Source organism: Alligator sinensis, unplaced genomic scaffold, assembly GCF_000455745.1.
Source record: "Alligator sinensis unplaced genomic scaffold, ASM45574v1 scaffold218_1, whole genome shotgun sequence".
Classification (NCBI taxonomy): domain Eukaryota; kingdom Metazoa; phylum Chordata; order Crocodylia; family Alligatoridae; genus Alligator; species Alligator sinensis.
In genome coordinates this window covers 119,231-137,974 of record NW_005842083.1, presented here as the reverse complement: position 1 = coordinate 137,974, position 18,744 = coordinate 119,231, and the positions used below count along the sequence as shown (strand labels likewise).

Sequence of the window (18,744 nt, the reverse complement as noted above, 5' to 3'; positions counted from 1 at the left end):
ACTGTACTTACGTCATTTTTAAAAGCACTGTAACTTTTTATATGCTATAAAAAGTGGTCTTCATTTATGGCACTATAAAATGTGTGTGAAGCACTTCTGTATCACACCCCCAGTTTATAAAATAATTGCTTGGGGGGGGGGGGAACATTTCAAAGTCCAATATTTATTTCTTGATTCAGAATCTAAACATTGGAGTTTTATATTCATTGGGTTTTTTATCATTTTAACAATTTTTAAACTTAAATAATATGGATATTTAGGGGTCAGAAAAATGTGAAAAAACCCCCCAAAGTAACACATGCTCAGCCAGCGTGCACTGCTGAAAAGCAGAGCCAGAAGGCCCCCCAAGGATCCCAGAAAAGGCTGCTGGGGCCAGCACAGTGCTAGCCCCAGCCTCCCCTACCCTACCTGAGGGCAACTTGCCATGTGGCACAGACGTTCCCCAGAGACAAGTGGCGTCACAAGATGCATCACCACTACTTACCCCGGGGAACCAAACATCCCTGCCTGTCTGGACGCACCGTAAGTATTTGACTTGGGACTGAAAAAACTCTGGGCTCTTACTTAATGCTCATTAATTATAGGAACTGCCTATGCTGTTCTGTTGCACCTTATATTTTATTTTCCCAAGATCACTTGTGCCAATAATAGCAGCAATTTAATTTACAAGACCTATCAAGAAGCCTTGAAATTGACTGCTCCTAGTCAGTTTCACCAATTAAACAGTTAAACAGGACACAGTTAGGTTACAAAGTAGACTGTGCAGGACTGAAAGATGCTATCTATGCATTTAAGCTGTTTACGCACTTAATTGATATGTAGCTCTTTGTTACAGTGTAAGAAATAGGTAACAAGCTGGGACTAACACTGTTATGCTTTATGCAAATTATGCAATTAGCTGGCATGTACATAAGGAGCACACAGTGCTACAAAATTATGTTATAAATTATTCATGTTTAGGAACTTTTTATATTTAACTTTTGCAGCATTGTAAGGTAGTTTTAGTCTATTTTTGATGCAGTTTATGAAAAAGTGTATTGACTTGTATAGCTCTCTAATATTCATTCATATATTATATTAATCATGATACATGTTTACTTGAACAAACTGGGTCTCAGTTAAGCAGGCTTCTTTACGCTTTACACGTTTGTTCTGTATGCGATCAGGGTGGTGCGGGTTAGGATCTGTTTTACTTTTCACATAATTTCTAGTAGGAAGAAAAAACATTAAACATCCCTACGAAAGTCACGTGCCACATTCTTTCTTTTTCTGAAACTGAAATTGACACTTTCCTTTTTTGCCATACATAGCAAAGGCATAATGTTTCTCCTTTCTGCCATGATAAAAAACTGGCCTTAATTTATAAATATTTTGTGTGTCTTTTTATGCTAGTTCAGGTGAATTGATATTTGAACCTGGAGACATGGATGCTGTGTTGGCAGTCAGTATCCTTGATGATATCATCCCAGAGGAAGAAGAGTTCTTCAGTGTATGGTTGAAAAACCCTAAAGGGGGTGCAGAGATTGGTGCTAATGGTTATGTTAACATAATTATTCCATCTAATGACCATGCCCATGGAGTCATTGCATTTGCACAGGTAACAATACTAAGTTACATCATTAGAGTCTTGGTATAATCTGTCAAGGGCCAAATAGAAACACAAAGTATTGTAAACTGAACAGATAGGTTTGATTCTCCACTGTCGTAAACCAAACTAGTTTAGTGACATTTTATACCCAATAGCACAAATGTAAATAACTATGCAGGATCCAAAACAATAAAAAAAAAAAAAATCAGTTCCAGCATCTCAACTCTTTGAGAGATTTTGGTCCCATGTTGAGTAAGACAGGTTCCATTAAATATTAGAAAAAGATTGTGGAAAGAAAATGGTTCCAAAATATGTATTATTTCTGCAACGATTGTGGTAATCAAAGGACTGACCAGTCACTATCAATACAGGAGGAACACTGGAGTGGTGGGAAATAGAGAAAAAGATACTTGTAGGATCTATCACAATGGGCTTATTAGGGTATGTCACAGGGCAAGGTAGCCCCTTTGAAGATTCATGTGTGGGGCCTTGGTCTGAGGGCATGGCCACAGATCTTGGCCTGCTACCCTGTGGCCAGCTATCCAGGCTCGTCAAAACTGGTGTGAAGTCTACAGCAGGACCTAACCCTTTGCCCACTCCCTGTCACTGAAGTGTCCATCTGGGGTCAGCTGACCCTCCACTTCCCCCTATATAAACCCCTAACCTGGAACAGGAAGTGTCTGGACAACAGGGCTCAACCTGGTCCCAGACCACCTTGCTGTCTGGGCTCTCTGGCTTGTGCTCTGATGCTGTACTTGATCTCCTGACTTCTCAATCCAGCTTTCTCTCTGACTCTGTTGGCTACAAAAGTCCAACTTGGGATCCTTAAAATTCTGGTTTATTAGACGGATTGAAACACTGTAATGAGTTAAATCATAAACCTTGGGGCTGGTCCTTCCTCCCCCCCCACACAAGCAAGCTACAAGAGTCAGGTATACCTATCCCACAGGCGCTGGAGTCTGTCGTTGAGGCTTCTTTCAGCGTGGTGTTATCTTCCAGAAGGGGGTCGCCGGCTGGTCCTTCTGGCTGGACAGGTCAGGTGCTGGTCAAGTTGGAGATCAAGAGGGCACCCCTGAGGGTCACTTTTCACTGCTTTTTATCTGTCCTTGGCAGACTTTGGCGACTCCCCAGTTTTCAGGTTTGCCCAATCCAGGGGTTGTTGACCCTCGTGGGACTTCCCCTCGGTGGTTACTGGATGGCATCTGTCAGCCCCAGGGGTCGTCTGCATGTACGTGCAGGTTTGGGAGTCCGTTGATGAATTTTGAATAGGGCTCTGGGAGCAGTCGGTCTGGAGATATTCAGCCCAAAAGTTGGTCCCCAGCGTTGGTTAACTCAGGCCAGGGCTTCTAGCCCTTGATCAGTGACGTTTAGAGATTTCCCGGTTTGTACATTATCTTCTATTGAGTTCTTCCGTTGGTTGATCTGCAGTTTCCTTAGGTGTTAATTGCTGCCTGCTACCATATTACACATTCAATCACTGATTCACTCGCTCTTTCAGGGGCCAGCCTGATACAGGGAAGGGCAGTTTGATTCCTGCCCTTGTTAACATTGTTACAAATGTATAAAACTTACTTATGAAACTAAACACATTTAGTTGAAAGGTGAGGAGTATAAAATATAAGCTACAAAAGTAATGCCGTGGCACACAAATAGATAAAAATACCAAAATACAAGGGGAGATACAAAATGCACACACACAAATTTCAAAACACAATTCCTTATCTTAAAGTGAAAGAAAGAGGAAGGAAGAAAAGGAAAAACATATCCGAGGAGGGGAGAGCAACTGCAGGCAAGAGAAAAAGGGGTTTTCTGCTACAACTCCACTCAGTGCCTAACCCCCTGGCTTCCTGACCTGGCTTATCCCTGGAATATGCTCATTCCTCCCAACCCTCTATCCCAAAGTGGCCCCAGAATATTGCTGCCACTTCTGCCAGCAGTTCAGGGAATCTAGGCCTTCTTTTCTTTGGCTCTAATCTCCTAAAAAACACAGGAATTTAGGAAACAGCGTTATGAACCACTTTTAGAATTTTTGTACCTGCTACCTCAGGATGGTTTTGAGTAATTGATCTGTGTAAGAGCTCTTCATGTGTTTTCCAGATATGAATATTGTTTTTAATGGTCCTTCTACATTTATACTTTTCCAGATTTCTTTATCTAAGCAAGTTGAAGAAATGGAACAAGACAATTTAATCACCTTGAATGTAGAGCGTTTACTGGGAACATACGGCCGAGTTACAGTACAGTGGATGGCCAATGGGAGCATTAGTGATATATTTCCAGTTTCAGGAATGGTATGCAATAATATTGCTGATTAACAAAGCTAAACTTTTAAAATATTTTAGATGATATCATAAGTCCTAGTTTTAGCTCTCTCACAGGGCATCTTGGATGCTCTAATGTGGTACAGCTCCCCATTTCCTCCCTCCTAGTACTTATTGACCCACCTTATGACAAACAGGCTGTGTGTTCTCTGAGCTCAATATTTCCATTTACTTAAGTGAGGGTAGCAGATAAATTCTGCTACTTCAAAAATAATAGTTACAGGAAATCGCAGATAAATGATTATAAGATAAACAACATTCATTCTTAGAGAAAACTGGAGTAAAATAGAAGAAGGGAAAAGGACTTGGGACAAAGGACACAGCAAGGATGTCAAATGAGCAACTAAACATTCATATTAAAATCACTAAAACATTCCCTCCTATAATAGGGCCCGCTTCTGTGGTCAGCAATGGTGCCTGTTCCTCACTCTACCTCCCTGGGGTATTGCCTTGTTGGAAAATAAATATGAAGTTGGGAGGTCAACCTTTAAATACCAGAGTGAGCTTTGAGGTCTACCCTACTCATCTGGTCCTCTTGCTTTGGCCCAATCTTTGAACTTAGGTCCCTGAGCAGGGTGTCTTTCTTTACACTTGGCCTTAGCAAACTTACTTCTTTAGGCTCTACCAGGGCTTGCTCTCTCCCTAGCATTCCCAGTTAACAGACCTTTGTCATAAGTGCCACCCCCCTGACCAACAGTCTTTCTGTGGACCCAGATCTCACCAATCAAATATGCAGCCCCATCCCCAAGCACCCACCATGACCTCCCTACTCCCCAGTAGCTGCTGCCATGCACCATGGCTCAAATAAACCAACACAACACAAACTAATTTATGTCTGTGTAAGAGACCTCCTTCTTCCAGGATTGGGACCAGAGTGAATCTCTAGCACTAGAGGCAGAGCTACATAAGCACTGACGACTCCTCTAGTCATCTGACCCCCTTCTCCCTTGTAACAGGGCACAGGTGCTGTTAATCATCTAATGAGCTGTCTGACCTTCTGCTGCCTGCACTGCTGCCCTTTAACTCTCCCACCTGTGCCTGCTGTACTTGGTAGCCTCGTGGACACTGACTCTTATTAACAGGGGTAGGGGACCCCATTACACCTCCCTCCCTCAAAAACTCACAATAAAGTAAATGTAAAGAAGATGCCACCCAGAACTCATTATGAACCTCATGTGGTTGCTAGTACTGGAGCTCAGAGAAAGGGTATGTTGTCCTTCAAAGGGAAAGTCCTGGTCCTGTTGTTAACTTTGGTGCAAATGGGGCTATTGAGTATAATTGATAGACAGCTATTTCAGATCAAGTGGGACAAAATTAAGTCCATGGTCATCAGAAGCCGTTCCTTCCCAGCAGTTGGAACCTGATTTCCTGCAGTTAGCACTCTTGCACAAATACTTCCTGTGCTTCAACTCAGCTCAGCTCAAGGTTGTACTGACTTTTTCAGTTTCTTGATTTTTGTGAAAGCACAGCAACAAATTAGAGTCTTTGATAGAAAAAGCCTCAATGCAGCTGCATAATTATTTTGAAATTATTGTTGTTCTGCTTCAAGTCAGGCCGCCGTTTTCAGAATGGGATGTCACTTAAATCCATTTTAAATGCTTCTTAATTAAGGTGGCTTGACTTTTTGCAGATATGCTAAAGTCATTGAGCAGTATGGGTGTTTATCTCCCAAAGTAACACAGCTAATTAAGATGTATTTCCTGCTCTATCAGAATCTTGTGCTTTTGATTATTTTGCCACAATTATTTACTTGCCTTTCTCAAGTGACTCATTTTTCTGTTTGCCTGGATCCCTTCTCTGAATCCCTTTCACTTATTTTTCTGTCCTAAATGCTTTTAGTTTTGCACATTTCATGAATGCAAAGGCAGATCATAGTGAAGATGAACAGCAGTATAAAACAAAATGAAATGTCTGACCTTCCCCCCACCCTTTAAACTTTTAGATTACATTTTCAGAAGGTCAAGCCCTGTCTACCATCACCTTGACGGTTCTTGCAGACAGCATCGCAGAATTTGCAGAGTCTGTTGTTATCACACTTACCCATGTCACTACTGTGGGTATTCAGGATCTGACAAGAGGAGCTATCATAGACTCGAAGAGGGCCAGGGCTGTGCTTACTATTCTGCCTAATGATTCTCCCTACGGCGTAGTTGGCTGGCATGCAGAATCTCTCTTTGTTAAAGTTACAGAGCCTGAAGGTAGGTTGGTGTTATTTTCCTGGCAAGACAAATATTTGTGGCTTTCAAAATCAGCATCTTTACAAACTCAGTTATGTGGGTTTTTAACTAGTAATATTTTATTCTACAGTTTAAAAAAATATTTTAGTTTTGAGCAAAATTCCAAACTATAGTGACATCAAAAATCCTTCCAAAACCTAGTGCAAAACCTAGTAGTCTTGCATGGCTACCATAACTAAAGTATACTAGTTTCTGTAGCGAGTGGATTCAAGAGAGTGATGTGGCTTGCATCACATCCAGTTGGTTTTGACTTCTCAGCCTGAGTGACCAGGTACCCAATTACTGCTGGTTGATTGAGGGTACCCTGTAAGACAAATCCAAAGTAGGGCCCAAGCTCACATGTCTAGGAGCTGCATAACAAGGCATCTTGACCACTCTGTCACTACACTACAATCAGTTAACCAGTGAAAGCAGTGCACCCTAGCAGACAAGCATCCTTAGACATACAGAACTATGCCACTTTTTATTTTTAAAGACTCAAAAATCTTCAGTAATTGTTTATTTAAGAAGACTTCTGGTTGATTGTGCTATTAACTTGATTTTATAGGTGTTTTTTTTTCTAGTTTATAGAATCTCTTTCCTAATTGCTAAAAATAGAGCTGGCCAGAAGAGGTGTCTGATTGGAGGAAAAAGCTATTTTTTTTTCTTCTGTGGAAAATGATTGTCAGAAAAAATTAATTTCAAAAAACTGAAATGAGATTTTTCACCTTGCCAGCTGCCTGCCTATACCTGTCCTTGTCAATATAATATCACTTTCTCCATGCAAGTAGAAAGTGAAATTGATATAGCACATTATAGGCAGGCTGTCCTAGACTGATTGTCCTGGTGTCCAGGTTCCCTGATTGCCCATCAGGATGCTTACTAGCTGTGGAGGAGATAGAAGAGGTCAGAACATTGGATCATTTTGTTTTTCTGCAGCTCAGCTGCCTTCCTGGTACCTGGGTTGTAGGGGGTGGAAGTGAGAAGCCTGAATGCTCAGAGACCAGGTTGCCTAAGTATGTCTACCAGGAAGGCTCCTGTGTATTTTTATTTCCTCCTTAGAGAAAATTTTGATTTTCTGAAAAGGGAACTTCCATCATAGTGAGAAATTTGTGGCCAGCCCTACTCTAAAGAGTAGTTGGTGTATAGTAAGCTGTAAAATAATACTAACATTTTGGAATTTATTTTTTAAGGGACTCTTCCATATTTATTAGTTTATTCTGTCTTCCTTGAAATATTATTATTGCCTTTATAGATCACATGCTGCAGAGATGTTTAATCCTGCAGATTCTACACTGGCCACAGGATATTACTTAGATTAAGATTAATGGCTCAAACTTGCTGTCTGTCTGCACAATGCAAAAGGCTGCCAGAGAAAATCTACGGAAGGGAGGTGGTATATGACGTTCCTGTGCTGCCACTATGCATTTACTACTCCAGAGCAATTAATAGGACTCTCCACCTCCATTCTGCATGATTTGAATAGAGAGACAAAGACCTGGCTGGGTAGGGAGGCAAAAGTTTGCTTGAAATGAAGTCTGAGGTGTTGCTGCAGCTTTGCTAGTATTCTTCAGAGTAAGCTGTTGTAGGACAGCTATAGATGGCCAACTAGGCAGTCTGTAGAATCAGAATGATTGTCACTTGAAGACCTTTCCCTTACTACATATTTTCAACCAGCAGTTATTGATCCCGTGAACTTCATATTCTTTCCTCTGTGAGTATAGCCCCACCACACTGTTTTCCTGTTCTCCTTATCCTGGCATCCAGCTCTTAGATAGAATTCTCCCTTTTCCAAGACTAGTCTGTATCCCATTGTTCTGTATATCCTTTGAGCTTCAAAAGCTCTTTGCCCAACCTCCTGTGCACTAGCAGCTTCAGGCTTAAAGTCCTTTCCCACCAGGTAAAAAAAAGTCCTACATCCATGCTTTGAGCTGTCATTTCTGTCATTTTCACTTTGTCATTTCAGGTAAATACAGATGTTACTTGTAGGGTTTAGTACGTAAAATGTAAATGGTATCGTACACTGCCTCAGAGGTATTTTTCTGTATCAGTATTAATAGTGTCTTCAGAGTGATTTAAAATATATGAAGCCCACTAGAATAGGTGGGCTGGCTGGGAACAAGTAGGAATGTGTTGTTATATGCTATATATGCTCTGCAAAAATCCAGATAGTTCCTGTGGGTGTTTAACTGCTTGATTCACTAAACGGGGAGGGTCCTGACTGGGATTTTAAAGATCAGATGTATACTCTAACATTTAAATGATTTCAGTGAGGGATTCAGACAACTCTAGCTCAGTGAAGTGAAAGAAAAAATCATCTGGAAAAGAGTTACAGCAAGCATATCTTGATGACTAACAGGCTAATAGAGATTTCCCATTTTTTTTTCTTGCAGAAACTTCAACTATTGTTACTTTACAAATTCTTCGAGAACAAGGATTTGTTGGAGACATTTCAGTGCAGTTAAGTTCAAAGCCTAATTTTTCACTCCTGCCCTCCAACCAAGCCACAAAAAATGAAGATTATATAATAGAAGAGGAAAAAATAATTATGGCAGAGGGCACAACAGTGGCTTATGTCAGAGTCACCATTTTGCCTGTGAGTAATTGAAGTTTTCCTGGCTAAGATGTATATGTTTTAAAAGGAAACATAGAGGTGGTTTTGTACAAAGGAAGAAGAAATGGGGCAAGGTTCTGAAATCTTGTTAGAGGAACATTGGCTTTTTAAATAGAACTGTGTGCACCCATTTCAGCAGAATTGGACACTGGTGACTAGTTTGTGAATTTTCCAAGTGCTTTTTTTTCCAACCCAATTCCTTTTTCTGTAGGAATGAAAAAAAATGTTTTGGTGAATTCAAAACCCTCATAGAAATGTGTTAAGATTTTCATTTGGAACTCCTTCAGAAAGGGCACAATAATTTAACTTTATATGCCTTAACAGAGTTGGTTTCCAGTTTTGCAGGAAAAATAATTAGTGCAATAGCTGTAATGATTTCTATCGTGATCAAAACATCAAAATTGAGAAGATATTACTCTTCAAGCCTTTTCTGAGTTTTTGGAGTTCTGGCCTGCTTTCCTATATGAAAAAGAAACAAGAATGCAGCCGGCAGTATTCATTAAAATTCTTGTAGATTTTAGCTCTGGCTGACAACTTCAAGTCCTCAAAGTCACTAGAGTATTAAAGAAGAAAAACAAACAAACAAACAAAAAAACCCTTCTTTCCCTTTCAGAGATGGTGTGATGAGGCAGAGAATTGGTTATATAATCCCAACTGTTGCAGTTTTATCTGATACACGCCTAGTCAGCAACACAGCTACCCAGTCAGTTCCCTTCTTCCATAATATTCATTTTACAACATGAGCTTATAAAGGAGGTGACACTTTAAAAATATTTTTACAGGATAATGTTCCAGAATTACATGAAGGATTCATAATCAATATTACTGATGTGCAGTTGGTAGACTTTTCTGTCACTGGAGGGCAGCCAAGCGTGAAGAGATCTGGGTTAGAAATAGCTGAGATAATGATTGAAGAAAATGATGACCCCAGAGGAATATTTAACTTCAATGTTACCAGGGTAAGACTGGATCTAAAATACAGAATAGTGTGTTCTAGCAATTTTCAGGCTGCATTTTAAATTTGTAGTAAAAATATTTCAGGTAATAAGTGTAATTTGTAATGAATAACAGGCCATATGCTGGACAGACTATTTCTGTGTGCAAGTTTCCCTACTGCAAATATACTTAGTTTATTTGGGAACAAGAAGCATTAAAAAACAGCGGTTTAGTTTACCGTAAATCTAAATCAAATGATCACCTTAATCTTTGTGGTGTTACCTGTATAGTAAAGATCAGAAATACTATATTGTTTATAGGTCATATATCAAAGGATCTAAATGCGGTGTTAGGGCATAGTTCCACACTTCTGGCAAACATTTAGCCTCAGGCCTCTGGAGAGAATAGGAAAAAAGAAACCATTTGCCATCGTACTCAATGTTTTTTCTGCGTTTTTAGGACATAAGTGGAGCTGTTCCTGGTTATGAAGTGCCTCCACCGGAGAATGTACTGAAGCTGCCAGTGATTCGGATGGCTGGGAGGTTTGAATCAGTAGATCTCTATTGGGAAGCTGTACCTGCCACTGCTAGCCTGGAAGACTTCACTCCATCACATGGAATCCTTACATTTTCAGAAGGACAAGTATGCTCTTACTGTAAATATAAGCCTTTCTGGGATATGCAGGCAGGGTCTTTCTTATCTTCTTTCTATAAAAACTGAGTGTTGATTCACTAAAGACTTTCAGTTAAAACCTGCAGACATTTATACGGCTGCTTCACTTATAGCATGTGAGAAGTCCCATTGACTTTAATGGCAGTTTAGTGTTTAAACTAAGAGAAACGTGGTATATGTTGGCTAGGCTGTTCCTATACCTTTATGTGCCCATCAATTGCCTGCTAAGTCAGAAATTCAGATTAACCCATAATTTGATGTAATCAAACAGTGGCTTGCTGTTTGTTTCTTTAGTTGTGTATGTATGGTTTTAGATTTCATGTCATATTAAGAGACAAATGAGATATTTTGGCAGGAGGAAGGAAAAGTGGTCTTGGACGTTTAAAAAAAAAAAAAAAAAAAAAAGATATGCTTTGTGAATGAAATCTTGGTTAGGACCAAATGCAGAACAGAGGGCATGTTGTTACTTGATAAAGAGATATATAACGGAAGAAACAAGCAGGAATCATCTAGACTGAACACTTATCTTTTAACATTTATACCAACAGGACCTCAGATTACGAATTTGAAGAGAGTTTGGTAATTCGCAGTGCACCATTGTGTTTGTTTGTATTACTACAAAAAACTTTCTTAAAGGAGAGTTGTCAAATAATTTACTAATTTTAAAAAATATGTTTTTTTGATACATCACCTTGTTACATTTGAAATAAATGTTTAAAAAAATCCTTCTAAATTTTAAAAGGGCTTTTCGGTTACTTGATAAATATTCAGCAGTGCCTTTTAGTAAGGGAAAGTGTAGTTCCAAATATGTTTGGTCCCAGCTCTCCCTGGGCCATGAAAATTCATGCTTGATGCCTTTTCAGTTTCATACTGGCTTAGGAAAAGTGTATTTGTGAGCTTTGCCAGTGTATGACACAAAGTTTAACTTCACCAGCATAACTGCTTAAACTGTCCCATACCCAAAACAAAACTGCAAAGAAGAGTTTTGTTTTGTTCTGTTTAAACTTCTCTTTGCTAATAGTGATGTTACTGATTACTTGTTATAACAGCTAGCCCAACATTTTTCAGAAGAAAATATAATTGTCAAGTTGTTGGTTTTTTTTTTAATTTACTCTGTATTGGGGTCTTTAAGGTTTCATCAGCTTTCATAGGACTTGCCATAAATGAGTTTTAAATATATTCTGAACATTAGTTTCTTTTTATCTTATTTTACATAGATAAATATAGATGAATATAATTTTATATATGTATAATAAAATATATTACAATTTATCTAGCAATATCTTAAATTACATTATTACAATTAAAAAATCTAAGACTCAAATCTTTGAGTTTTTATTTGGAAAGTACAGTCCACTTGTGTCATAGATGCATCTTAAAATGTCTTTATTAATTTGTTCTTTGTCTTTTGCAGGCCACTGGTGTAATAGAAATCACAATAATAGATGACACTGTAGTTGAATTTTTAGAGACATTCACTGTCACCTTAATCCGGGTGACAGGTGGTGCCAGTCTTGGGGACGATACCACAGTGACTATATTTATTCCACCAAATGATTCTCCTGTTGGAGTATTTGGATTTGAAGAAAAAACTGTAAGTTTTATTTATGGTGTAGTTCCATGCAAAAGCACAAAGATTCATCTATGTATGTCTGCATTACAGTGGAAGGTAGCATGTACAGCACAGGCACATCTATGCTAGCTATAATTTTGCTAGAAAAGTACTGGTTGTCATAGAAATGCAGCAGCATGCACTTCAGTGCAGGCTTTACAAACTTTTTGGGATCCTTACTCGGATTGCTACCCTTGTCTCTATTTATTACTGTATTTACTAGAATACAAGACAAGATTTTTCCTCCTAAAAATCTTGGGGTAAAAAGCATGGGGTAAAAAAAGCCTCTCGAATTATATTTGCATACAAGAAAACTTCATTAAATACATTGTCTATCATTAAACTGCTGCCAATAGCAGCAAGTGCTCAGTAGTGGAAACCAACAATGAAGCTGATTAAATGCGGCCAACACCAAGTGTAAAAGACATGGCCCATATTGGGCAAATGGGCTGATGGGAATTGAATTTATTTTGGGGGGGGGACCCTCCCATTGGTGCCAAAAATGCTATATTTGATCTTAGCCCAAAAGGTTGAGATACTGAATGTTTTGCTCCTTTAAAAAATGGTGCAGGTGTTCCTTGCACAGGGAACTGGCACTGCACCTGGAGGTACTGGCACTGAGAGGACCAAAGCCAGCCCTGATAACCCTCTCCTTGGTGCCAGAAATGCTTGTTTTTTGTTTTGTTTTCTTTGTTAGTTTTTTTTTATTAAATATATGTCTCTATATATAGAGAGAGTTATATGTATACATCCTCTATCATAAACTTTCCATCACACATCTTAAAATCACATTAAGAAACCTGCGCTTCCTATTACAATAAATGCACCCACTCCACTGAGCCCCAGAGTACCCCTTAGCCAAAAGAAAAAGATGTATGGGAGTGCCTATTAAGCACAGTCCCCCACAGTGCCAACTCTTTTTCAAGTCATAGCTGAACTGTAGCTTTCCTTCCCATTTTCAGTGATTCCTTTTTCTTTACCAACCTTAAACGTCTGGCAAATATCACCAAACAGGGCTCCAAACAGTTCAGCCAGAATCCCTCTGTTACCTACTCCCTTAGCCTGTTGCATATGATTAGTGTGGCCCTGCCCTCCCTGAAGTGAAGCTGGACCTGGTTGCCCTGTGCTTCATCTGCATAGACATTTTTTGGAGGATCCCAGGACTCATGACAAGAACACCTGGCTCCAGTTATGCATGGGGGGCACATGGATCATTTGTGAGGGTATCTGGAGTACACACATACTGAGCAGTGCTGAGCTGTGGGGTCACTGTGGCTTGAAATGCTGTTGATTCTACTGGGGCAAAGCCCAATGAACTCATGAGCCTTTTGCCTTTGGACTAATATCATAACAACGTTTGTACTGTAGATAAGTAGGTGTAGATCAAGCTGGGGCATCTGAATCCCAAGACCTCCAGGCTTGGGCCTGCAAGTAAAATGCCTGCCAATGGATTTGGGAGTATCTGAAGTCCCACAGTGAGAGCCTGGGTTGGAGGATGCTCACTAGCTGTAGTGCTATACATGGTGTTTAGAACGATTTGAGTTCTGCCTGCTCAACCCTTATGGTTTTTGGAACAATTGAGTTCTGCTCAATTGATATGATTTGGCTGAATGCACGCACGCATGCACACCCCGCTGCTTAAAATTGTAAAACTTCCTGCAGTTTCAAATAAGTAACGTACATCAATTCTAGATGAACTAGGTGTATGGGTACCATGTACAAATTACTGCAGCTCTGTTTAATTTCAAGACCAGTGTTTTCCAAGTTTTTCCTCACTTCCATGTGCTCAGGGAGAGCAATCTGACAGGAAGAAGAGAGGGAAAGGGCTGCAAGGGGAAAAAGCTGGGGAGAAGCAGAGAGTAAAGGGGCTACCTAACTCCCAGATTTATTTCCCCAGCTGTAGCAGTAGAAGGGGGACAAATTTAAGGCATACCTCCAATAATTAGATTCTATACCTGCAAAATTATAACAAATTTATATTTTTTCCATACACAGAATTTTAATTATTGGGGAGTTGTCTTACAATCATGGTTGTCTTCTATTTGAGTAAATATGGTAACTGCTTTTGGCATATGAGCTATGTGGAAGTGTTTTGTTGCTAAGAAACAGCTTACATAGGAATGACAGTTAAATTTAGAGTCTTCATGACAAAAAGCGTAGTGACATGTTAGCCAATTGTTTAATTTTGTATGAAAATATAAGCAATAAACTTTATTTTTATGAATGTAGTTTTTTGTTGTTTTAAATATTTCACAAATAGTTTAGTGTAATTTTGCCTAAATATGTGTATCTTGGGATATTTGCCTAATTTTGGTTGTTCAGAAAATGTATCTGGGCAGATTGGGGGGGAGGGGGAGGAGCAATATTGCACCCTCCTTCCAAAGTACAGCTCATATGCTAGTTGCATCAGTTTCTCACAGTCCCAAATGCCTGCATCCTGTGCAGAGCCTGAAGTGCATTTGGAGCTTCAGGCTGGTAGGAGGTACCTGGGACCACACAGCAGGCAGGCGAGGAAGTGGGGACCTGCCTGCCACTGTTCCTGTCTGACCCAGGGTAGAGGAAGTCCCAGAGTTGCTTCTGCCCCACTCCAGCTGGGGGCTGTGGGGACTGGCTGCACTGTGTGTGAGGCTTGCTAGTCACAGCAATGGCAGCAGACGGGTCCCTACTCCCTGTCCTCTCCCCTGGTTTTCCCCACACTGTGCTGGAGGCTCCAGCTGTGGGACATGGCTGTGCAGGGAGCTGGGCTGTAGGGAGCCCCCCCCACCTGCCTGTGCCTGCTCTCAGTGAACAGGGAACACATTGGGGGGCAGGGGGCAGGAAGGGGGGCTTGGGCCCAGAATGGGAGTAGGTGCAAGAAGGAGAGAATCCACTCATCACCACTGTCACTCTCCCAGGCATCCAAGGCAGCTGCTGCCTACAGCACTCAGCTGGAGTGGGTAGGAGCACCGCTGGGGCATCTACTGCCCCTGGGTCAGCTGGAGACAGCAGGTGTGTCAATGCATGTCCCCTTCCTGTGCCCAGAGATGTAATGAATAATTTTAGTGCTCTGGGCAAACCCTGCTGGAGAGGGGTGGGGAGGAGAAGTGTGGTGGCACTGAGTGGGGAGGACCAGGGCTGCTGAGAACAGGAGGCAGCGAGGGGCTCTTACCTGCTTCAGGGACCCAAAAAGACCCAGGAACTGCTTCTGGGACATCATCTGCTCACCAGGGTTGGAAAGGTTGCTGGTAGCGGGAGATGTAGTTACCTCTAGGGTGCCAGTTGCATCTCCTGTATACGTTACCCCTTTTGAAATCCTAGATCTGCCAATAAAAGATATAATCTGGTTATTTGGTTATTCTGGCTACACACTGTCACTAGGTCACATGGTGCTTTGTCTGATTCCCACTAATCCTTGGAGTTTTTATAAGCAGAAGGTACATCTAAAGCAAGCCCTTGGATGTTTGATTTTGCAGAGAAAGGAAGCACTTTTTGAAGGAGTGAGAAAATGCTTGTGATGAGCTGACACAAGTGGTTTTCTTTTTCTGTACAAGTCCCTACAACAAATAGTATATTGGGGTGTATATGTGGCCTCCAGTATTTAATATAACTAGGTTCCTTCTTGTTTCAAAAGGAGAGAATTATTTGGTTTTCCAGCCTAGCAGATTTGCATCCGTTTTTCTGTCATATTATTACTTTTTGTCTGGTAATAGGGTGTATGTGAAGGATGTCTTAGGAGCAAAATTATAAAGCACTCTGGTTTAAATTGAAGAAATAGTTTTCACAAATATGCTAGGCTATTTTATTAAGCTACAGTCTGCATATGCTATATAGCTGGCATATGTATTTTTAAATAATCCTTTATTTTCCTACACCACTCGGACTAGGAAGACTGAGAACTGGTTTCCATGTGCCAAGTTGCCATGCCTTCATAGGTCTATTGCCTCTCTAAATCTGCTCCTTTATTCTGCTTTCTGCACATCCTTTCACAGCATCTGATGAAGCGAGCTTCAGCTCACACAAGCTTGCTTTATCTGTCTATTTACCTAACTACTTTGCTTAATCTATAAGGTGCAAATCTATCCTGCTTTCCTCTAAATCTCAGAGATGCCAGGAAACTGTTATCTTGGCCCTTGTGGTCTCTCTGAATTGGGCTCCATGGATGGGTTTAGGCCCTCCTGTTCCTTTGTATTATGGTAAGGAAGTTCTTAACCTTGAAAAGATCAGGGCTATTTAACAATTTAGATGTGTTTTTTAGAGCTTAACTTCAGGCACACACCTACCCATTTTCATTACTGGGCCTTTTACAGCTTTAATTTCTTTTAAGATGTCTAATGATGTAGAATGCTTTCCCTTTTGCTATTGTATCATTTTTTTCTGGTTTTTTTCAGTGATTCATTGCATATAATTGTTTTGAATCATAAGGGATACAAAAATACATTAAGTGACTAATCTTTTCTAGGCATTCAACAGAATGCCTCTATGCAGAGGATGTTCAGTCTTGTGTCTTGGAGACATGATAGAAAATAATAAATTTTCATGTGTTAAAAGCAACGTTATATTTTTTTTTCCTAAGGTAATGTTTATAGTAACATAATATTTTAATGTTCTTTCTTAGTTGTCTTTTCTAACTTTTCCTTCTCCTTTCTTTCTTCAGGTAACAGTTAAGGAGCCAGAGTCACCTGGTGACCCTGCTGCAACTGTGTTTCTCACCGTTAGTCGGAGTCAAGGAGGAAAGGGTGAAGTCCGAGTGATATGGATTCTTGAGGAAGCAGCCAGATATGACCTCACTCCTTTGAATGGGACTCTTCACTTTAATGAGGTATTCCCAGTGCTATAACATCCCATTTGTTCTCTTTACATGTACAAACTTTTTTTTTTTTGTATGTAGTTATATATAAACAGTTATATGTATATGACTCTGTGTGTGTGTGTGTGTACACGCATCAACCTATACACACACAACTGTGTACTAGTAGAGCATTGTTTTGTATTATAACAAAACAGGAGGAAAATAAATACAATAGGGTGGTATGAGCAAGATATCTAATATCTTTAATTCAGAAAAGAGGTTGTGGCTTGTTCCCTCTAGCAGATTGGCATATTGTAAGTCATCCAAGAAATGTTTTTTAAATGCTGTAAATTACTTTTAAGAGAATCAAATTTTTATATCTTAATAATGGCCATGGGCAAGAGTTATCTCACTGCATTAACAGACACTTAGATGGCTGTATAGAGGGATCAAACATACAATTAAGAGGCAGCCATTTCAAAATAAAGAGCATACTTTCCCAGCTTACCTTCAAAGTAGCCATTAGCTGCCCAAGTTATAGGTTTCATAGGGTGCCTATATACATGATGATTTTCACCATTTAAAGCATTCTAAAGCCATCACAATACATGTGGGCATCTTTGGAACATTTTTTAAATGGTGGAAGTCATCTTGATTAAACCTTGTTGTATGTGTTTTAAATGCAAGGCAAACTGTAGTGGTGCATCTCAGCCTATCTAGTTTAGTTTTATTGCATGTGTAATTAACTGGGGCTCTTCAAAGTCGTAATTACTAATTGCTGCATCATCCAGCACCCTTACCTCCTACTCTGCAGAACTACAGCAAAGCACAAGGTTTGCACCAAACTGTGGAATGTCTATTAAGTTTTAAGGCGTTGTACCTAAAGTGCTTTAAGTAAAGTGCAGGCAAGGTTCTTTGGGGTAGATGTGATATCTTTTATTAGACCAACTGAGTAGTTGGAAAAAAAGTTCTTTGCAAGCTTTCATGTGCAATCACCCTTCTTCAGGATTAAGTAAAGTGCAAAAGTTACAGTGCCTTTGAAATATCTGCCTTGCATGTATGTAGGCACACCATAGTGTGCATGTTGGGGGTGGGGGAAATTCATGAAGACAACATTAAAAGACTGAATTATGATTTCACTGACTGGCTTTCTTGCATGCATACCAGCCTCTCGCTTCTTTACTATTCATTCCATCCAGGAGGAGCACAGACCAACTGCAGATGCTTCCTCAGCCTGACAAAAAATATTTGTACTTGAAAGTTTGCAAAGAAGAATTTTTCCAATTATTTGAGTTGGTCTAATAAAAGATACCAGATTTACCAAAAGAACCTTATCTGAGAATTGTGAAGCTATTGGCAGTTGGCTGTAACAGACTAATTTGTCTGTTTAGGCTTTCTAAAGTACTGAACAAGAAAAAATCCATTTTAAGTAAAACAAAATTTAACGTGCATCTTGGGATATTTCTATTTTATAACTGAATTAATTGCACCAGGTAACGTATTGATTAGTCTAATATATTGACAATTAGACCTTTCAGCAATAATGCCTATTTATTTAAACGAATGCATAATGGTACAGAGATGCAATCAACTTTCAGTCTTACCGATTTTTTTCTAAGCGTTTAATTGTTGAAGTAAAGTTTGCTGTGGCTGTAGGAATAGCCAAAGTTTTCTGGAATTTTTTACCACCTAAAACAACCCTTGTAAGTGTGCCATTTATTTTGGGAGCGTTCAATTCAAGCAGGACTGGCCAGGAAACAGAATTTTCTTCTAAAAATTAGGGAGCTTTTTGGAAACTGTTTTTTCCTTCAGATTATGAGAGAGGTGCAAAGGCAGCACATCGTGAAATTCTGCAATATTTAACTTTCAAGTCACCAAAACATTCCTGCACAAAATATGTTTTGGTGTTTCTGAAATGTAATGATGCTTCCCAGGATTTTCAGCTTCGCAGGAGCCAATGTGGAGAGCCTAAGAACCAGGCAGCCCAAAATCCATCATGTAGGCTGCTTGGAGAGCT

At 39.9% G+C, this 18,744-nt stretch overlaps 1 protein-coding gene across 1 annotated transcript in view; it reads left to right on the top strand.

Annotated features, from left to right (window-relative positions):
• Window positions 1–18,744, top strand: part of ADGRV1 (adhesion G protein-coupled receptor V1) — a 253,979-nt gene that overhangs the window by 165,583 nt on the left and 69,652 nt on the right. Inside the window, 8 exon segments of the mRNA XM_025204476.1 lie at window positions 1,393–1,597; window positions 3,733–3,879; window positions 5,852–6,107; window positions 8,519–8,721; window positions 9,522–9,698; window positions 10,135–10,317; window positions 11,762–11,941; window positions 16,593–16,757. Of these exon segments, the coding sequence (XP_025060261.1) occupies window positions 1,393–1,597; window positions 3,733–3,879; window positions 5,852–6,107; window positions 8,519–8,721; window positions 9,522–9,698; window positions 10,135–10,317; window positions 11,762–11,941; window positions 16,593–16,757 (1,516 nt within the window).